Source organism: Plasmodium reichenowi, chromosome 5 (assembly GCF_001601855.1).
Source record: "Plasmodium reichenowi strain SY57 chromosome 5, whole genome shotgun sequence".
NCBI classification, from domain to species: domain Eukaryota; phylum Apicomplexa; class Aconoidasida; order Haemosporida; family Plasmodiidae; genus Plasmodium; species Plasmodium reichenowi.
Genome location: NC_033650.1, coordinates 814376 through 821875, shown reverse-complemented (window position 1 = coordinate 821875; position 7500 = coordinate 814376). Strand labels below are relative to the sequence as shown.

Genomic DNA, 7500 nt, shown 5'->3' with positions numbered 1-7500 from the left:
AACTACAAGAGCGAAGTAGAATTCCCATATACCTTTAGTATTAAGAATGTACAAAATAATTATATTACACATGCATGTGTTCTCGAATTTAGTTCTAACGAAGGTATCATCTTCGTTTCAGATAATATAAAAGAAAACCTAGGATTAAATAAACCTCAAAATAGTAGCATAGCACGTGTTTTAATAACCTATTGTATATTATCCAAATGTGATTTTATAAAATTGGATTCTTTAAATGACAATATTAATGATATAAAATATATGAAGAATTTATTAGAAAACGAATTAAGTTTAAATTATAGTACGTTAACTTTAGGTGATTATATACATATTAATCATCTTAATTTTTATATAAGTGAACTAGAACCAGATAATGCCGTTTCATTAATAAATACAGATATTAATGTTGATATTTGTGAAAGAACTAATATTGAAGGATATAAAAATGTTAATATTCTAGGTGATCATAAAGATATATATGAAATTATTAAAATTGATATACCTATAAATAGTAGTATTCAGAAAGGTATGAATAAATATAAATTTGTTCTTAATAATAATACATTAGATTTATTAAAAAAAGGGAAAATTGAACTAGCTATTAATTTACAATCTCAAACGATGTTAAATTCTCTAAATTTATTTATATCCTTACCTCCCTTAGATTCAGTATCAGAAGTACTTCATCATTTATATATTGATGATTATAATACTGATGAAATTATTATAAATAGAGAGGTCATCAGAAATATTTTGAAACTACACTTTGCTTCTATGGTAAAAGAACAACCATGTAATAAAAATAATGATAATCATCATGCTAATGAGAAGGAGGATAAAGTATACCACGGTACTTGTAATGATCAGCATGAGGATGATAAAATAGAAAAGCAAAATTATGATGATTCCTTTTTAGAATACATATTTGAACATTTCTTTCCACATATTATATATATAGGTGTTCATAATTACATGGATATACTTGTGGATTATAGTATATGCTTAAAATTAAATGGTGAAAAAAATATGAGCACCAAAAAGGATAACAATAATAATAAATGTGTTAATACATCAGGATTCATTCATAATAATATTAATTTGTTAAAAAATATAAATATAAATACAGAAGATACAGAGAATAATAATAATAATAATAATAATGATGATACATATATTACATGTGATAATTGTCTTAAAAATATATTAAAATACAATATACATATGCATAAAATTCATTGTTTGAAAAATTTCACTTTATGTAATATATGTAAAAAAGTGTTAAAAAAAAATGAAAAAGATAATCATATACATTGTGATATTTGTAATGAAGGGATGCATAAGAATAAACAAAAAAAACATGAACTTATATGGCATACTCAAATAAAATGTGTATGTAATAAACTTTTGTTTCGTAAACAATTTATATTTCATCAAAATTTATTTTGTCCAAAAAAAATTATATATTGTACTTTTTGTAATATTTTTACACAATCAAATATTAATATATATAATGAAGAATTTATTTTAGCTACCTTTTTTGATAAATATGATAATATCAAAACAAATAATTCTACAATAAATAAATCAGCAAAATATTATTACAATATGTTGTTTACATACTTTCATTTCTTTTTAAAATATATTAAAAATACAGAACATGAAAAATATTGTGGATCCAAATCTATTAATTGTACCATTTGTAAGCAAATTATTTATAGAAATGAATACCTTTTACATTTAAATACACTTCATCATTTTAATAAAATTGAGTCCTTTAAAATTATAAATGATAATGCAGATTTGAGCCAACTTATGAACGAAACAGAACATAAATATTAATTCAACTAATAACCACAAATAAATAAAAATAAATAAATAAATAAATATATATATATATAAACGAAATATTGTTTCATTAATTAAATTATATGTACACTTTTTACAATGTACATATTTATATATTATTTTTTTTGTTATAATATATATATATATATATATATATATATATATATATAGTTATATATTTCATTTTTGTGTATTATTTTTTTTTTAATTTTTTTATGTAATAATACAATTAAACATATTGAAATCAACTGAATAAAATTCATTTATTTATATATATATATATATATGGGTACTTAAATTTTATTAACCTATTAATTTGACAATTAAAAATGAGAAAAATATACATATTATACAATGTGATCGTATATATATAATAAATTATATAGGCATCTTAATCTTTTTATACAAAATATAACTCTTATGGTTTTACTTTATTTCTTAATACATAGAAATCATCAAGGTAAAGCGCGTAAGGTTTTTTTTTTGTTGTTGTTGTTCATTATACAAATGGTACATTTTATATTTCTATATATTATAATGTTTTCAAAGAAACAAAAATAAAACAAAATATATATATATATATAATATATATGAATTGACTACATCCTGTTATTTTATTATATATATATTTATACATATAAATTTTTATTTTTACTCATATTATTCTTTTATACACATAAAATGAAAAGTAAGGGAACCCATTTATTAATGAGAAAATAAATATTTCTTGTATTTATATGTTTTAAATATTTATTTAATATACAGTAAATATTATAATAAAAGAAGGAAAATATTATATATATAGATAAATATTATATTATATATATATATAAATATTACATATATTTTTTTTAAAATAAAAATAATTATATATATATAATATATATATATAATAAATATATAATATATATATTATAAATTTTTTTTTTTTTTTTTTAATTCATATAGTTAATTATACCTATGGAATATAATTTTACCTTTATATGCGCAAAATGTATTTTTTTTTTTTTTTTTTTTTTTTTTTTTAAATTAAGATATAATTAAAGGTGGAAAAAAAATATAAACATTTATATATATATATATATATAAATATATATATTATATAACATCCCTAAGCAGTGAATTTTATAATTTTCATCATTTACATTAATATATATATATATATATATTTTTTATAATTTATTAATTTTTTGTTTTCTTTAATTTTTTTTTCTTTGAATAAATAGCTTATGACGTTGAATTTATAAATATTATTAGTTCGTTTAATATACTTTTTAAAAAGTATACACTTATATATATATATATACATATATATATATTTACATATTTATATTTATTTATATTGTTTAATTTTTTCTGAAGAAATAATGGGAACAGCACTATCAAAAATAATTACAATAAATGAAGAAAATCGTTTGGTAATATCGAACAAGCCAGTTTTTCAATTAGCACATAAGGATGCCGTTCGTATGAGAAATAAATTAAGAGTAGCAAAGAATAGAATAAATAATTTTCTTAAAAAGAGTTTAAAAACAACATCATGGGTTGTATGGATAGCAGGTGTTTCAGTAGTTGTTTTAGTAACACCTATAGCTTTTCAATATGAAAAAGAGTGTCAATTATTTGAAATGCAAGCTCAGTTCTTTCAAGCCCAACAAGCAGCCAATGTTCCACAATTAAATTAAACAAATTAAATTATAAATTATGAATTATATATTTAAAGATATAAAAACAGACATATAATATATATATATATATATTACATATGTATAGTTCAATAATAATTAAAGATATAATATGCATTTGAAGTTTTATACCATGGAATATACGAAAGTAGATAGGTATTTATATGCTCAAATGATAAATGTTCTTTTTTTCAATTATCTATATAATAAAATTTAGTGACACAAATGTATATATATATATATATATATATATATATATATATATATATATATATTTATTTATTTATTTATTTATTAATAAATAAAATATTTTTTTTTTTTTTTTTTTCTATTATTTATTATATCAAAAATTTGTCACCTCATATTATAATTTATATGCTCCTCGTTAAATTTAAAAAATATATCTTAAATGCGCACATATATATATATATATATATTATATTATATTTTTTTTTTTTTATTATATGCCCAGTTTTTGTCTTCCCATTTAAAATTTATACCATTCACATATATATATAATATATTTATGTGCTCATTTTTTTTTTAAATTTACATAATATATAAAAATTCTTATTTACATTTTAAAAGTTATTATTCATTTAATAATAAATAAAAAAAAAAAAAAACAATAAAACATGTTATATAAAACATAAAAAAATAAAATAAAATAATAATTAAACGAAAAAGAAAACATTCATATATATTATTTTTCTATATAATATATATATATATATATATAAATCAAGGTTACTGAAAAAAGATATAACCCATTTAAAGATAATAAATAAAAACTATATAAAAATATATATATATAATATATATATATATATATATATATATATATGTTTATGTGTGTGTATAAAATAGGTACATATATACATTATATAGCGAATAATTGATGAATAAATATATAATTTATTCTTTCAAAATAACAAAAAAAAAAAAAAAAAAACAAATAAAATAAAATAAAGAAAATCATTATAATAATATATAAAATTCTGTAAAACGTCCTTTAAAAAAGATTATTTCAATTTTACTACACCCCCTGCTTCTGTCAATTTTGTTTTCCATTTATCTGCAGTTTCTTTGTTAACCTTTTCAAAAAGTGTTTGTGGCAAGTTATCCACTAAATCCTTTGCTTGTTTTAAATTAAGATCTTTTTTTATTTCTTTAACGATTTTTATGATGGGTATTTTTTTGTTAGGTTCTATATTTTCCAGTATTAAATCATATACCTTATTTTCTTCATCTTCTTCATTTTCTTTTCCATCAGATTCATTCTGTTTATTTTCTTGTCCACTAGAACTAGATGTATTTAAATTTTGTTTTGTATCTACAGAAAATGTTAGTTCAATTTTTTTTACTAATTCACTAGCTTCTAGTAAAGTTAAATTTTTTAAACTTTCTATAATTTCATCAACTTTTGAACTTTTTAATTTAAAATTTTTGTGATTATTAATAACATTCTCTTTTTTTGAAATATGTTTTCTTATATTATTTACATAAGTTTTCTTTCCATAATAATCATTATTTAATTTATATTCAAGAAAAAAATAGTTATTTCTATTTAAGCAATTGTCATTCTTCGATAATTTCATACATACAATACATTCCATACAATATGTTATATATAATATTGACAAAATAATATATAACAATGGACAACTTTGTTTTTTTATTATAAAAAATAAGGAAGAATCTTTCGTCTTATTATTTTTTCTTCTTCTATTTTTCTTTTCATTTTTACATAATATCATTCCTATCAATGTGCTAACTTTACTTCCTATACTTTTCATTCTTCAAAATTAGGCATTTTTTTTTTTATTCATTTCGTAAAGGATTACATATAAATATTATGATATTACATATATATATATATATAATATATATATATGTACATTAAATTATTTATTTATTTTACTTTTTTTTTTTTTTTTTTTTTTTTTTTATAAATATATATTTTCATAAGATATTAAAAATAAAATTAAAATATTTTCTTGTGTTCTTGTATGGAAATATAAAGAAAAAGGAAAAAGGAAAAATTGTATATATATATATATATATTATATAATATATATATATTCTGTTATATAAATACTTGATATATTTTTTTTTTTATTTTTTAACTTGTTATATTTATTTGTTTTTTAATTAAGCAAAAGGGGAAAAAATATGTAAGGGAATAATATATTATACCAATTGTATATATGTTAAGAAGCAAAAAAAAAAAAAAAATTCTTTTTATTATTATCCTTGTAACAATGTACACATTATTTAATACTTACATAAAAATTTAATATATTACATATTTATAATTAAAGAGGTTCAAATTAAAATATATTCATATTGTTTAATTTTAATAAGTTTATTATATTTTTTTAAATATGTACATAAAAAAAAATATATATATTATATATATACACATATAATATATGTATTCAAAAGGAAATACAAAAAAAAAAAAAAAAATTTAAATTAAAAATTAAAATAACACTATATGCTAATAATAATAATGAAAAAAATAAAATAAAATAATAATAAAATTAATGAATATACATACATACATATATATATATATATATATATATATATAAATATCTTTTCATTTGACAAATTTATTATAATTATAATGTAATAACACATATAAACAATAAGATTACTCAGACATATATGGATAAGCCATATTGTAAATAATAATTAAAAAAAAAAAAAAACATATACGTTATAATATATTATACCAAGCAATAAATAAAATAAGAGATAAGCCTGTACATATATATATATATATATATATATTTATATTTATATTTATATTTATATTTATATTTATTTATTATGTATTTATTTATGTGTGTGCTTTTTGTAATATAAATAAATGGACATCTTAAAAAATTAATTTTAATTAACAGTGTAACAAGATAATTTATATTATGTTCTCATTAAATAGTAAAATAATTAATTTTTATTTATTTTATTTTATTTTATTTTTTGGTACAATCCTTAATTCTGTTCATATTGTTCACAATGTACGGTTATATCCATATTATCATACAAAACCTTAGTTCCTGATGATGGTTTGTTATATAACGATAAAAATTGATTAATTTTATATTCAACATTATCATCAGGTTCTTCATTTATTTTGAGAGGATCGGAAAATGCATTATTCATTTCGACAATATCATCTGTTATGTCCATATTAAAATATGTAACATTAGTTAACGTTTGTTTATTTTTTAATATGTTATTATAATACTCAACTAAGTTCTTATTATTATTTATTATATTTACTTTTAAATCTTCTTCAGATGACATTTCAAGTAAAGAAATATTATTATTTCTCAAATCATATTTATCATATAGTCCTTCCATAACTTACAAACTTATCTTTTTTCAACATATATATATATATATTATATATTTAAATTAATATATAAACAATACAACACAAAATAAATAAAATATGACAAAATTATTTATTTTTTTTTTTTATTATTTTTTTTTTATTATTTTTTTTTTTTATATTCCTTTTTTGGTTATAATACATATTTTCATATATGATATAATTTTTGTCATTTTAAAAATATGCTACATAAAAATATAAAAGTAAATTCAATTTATGGTTATAAATTTAAATTATTTATATTATATATATTAATATTTTTATTTCATACTTTGAAAAAATCGTTATTACAACTATAATATTATTCTTCAATTATTCTCATTTAAAAATATTACATATATATATAATATATATATATATATTATAGTTATATAAATACCATACATTCTTATAAATTACTTCAAATTTTGATTTATATTTCCCCTTTCCCTTTTTTTTTTTTTTTTTTTTTTTTTTTTTTAATATTTTTTTCTTAAAACTTTTTTTTAAATTTTTTTATTATTTTATTTTTAATTATTTTTTTTTTTTTTTTTTTTTTTTTTTTGGTATAAAAAAAAATTTATAAAA

The 7500-nt window shown here is 16.7% G+C and overlaps 4 protein-coding genes across 4 annotated transcripts in view; 2 read left to right on the top strand and 2 right to left on the bottom strand.

Moving 5' to 3' along the window:
* Positions 1-1839, top strand: part of PRSY57_0523900 (ubiquitin fusion degradation protein UFD1, putative) — a gene marked incomplete at both ends in the record, with an annotated part of 2894 nt that extends 1055 nt beyond the window's left edge. Inside the window, one exon of the mRNA XM_020114559.1 lies at positions 1-1839. This exon is cut by the window's left edge and continues 33 nt beyond it. Coding sequence (XP_019970736.1) covers positions 1-1839 — 1839 coding nt within the window.
* A 1373-nt stretch (positions 1840-3212) lies between these two features.
* On the top strand, positions 3213-3530 carry PRSY57_0523800 (mitochondrial import receptor subunit TOM22, putative; the record flags this gene model as incomplete). Its single annotated transcript, XM_012906306.1, has 1 exon — positions 3213-3530. One exon carries the CDS (start codon positions 3213-3215, stop codon positions 3528-3530), a length of 318 nt encoding a protein of 105 aa, XP_012761760.1.
* Positions 3531-4552: 1022 nt separating this feature from the next.
* Positions 4553-5326, bottom strand: PRSY57_0523700 (50S ribosomal protein L12, apicoplast, putative; the record flags this gene model as incomplete). Its single annotated transcript, XM_012906305.2, has 1 exon — positions 4553-5326. One exon carries the CDS (start codon positions 5324-5326, stop codon positions 4553-4555), a length of 774 nt encoding a protein of 257 aa, XP_012761759.2.
* Positions 5327-6530: 1204 nt separating this feature from the next.
* Positions 6531-6902, bottom strand: PRSY57_0523600 (hypothetical protein; the record flags this gene model as incomplete). The annotated part of the gene is made up of 1 exon (XM_012906304.1): positions 6531-6902. One exon carries the CDS (start codon positions 6900-6902, stop codon positions 6531-6533), a length of 372 nt encoding a protein of 123 aa, XP_012761758.1.
* Between the last annotated feature and the right edge of the window lie 598 nt (positions 6903-7500).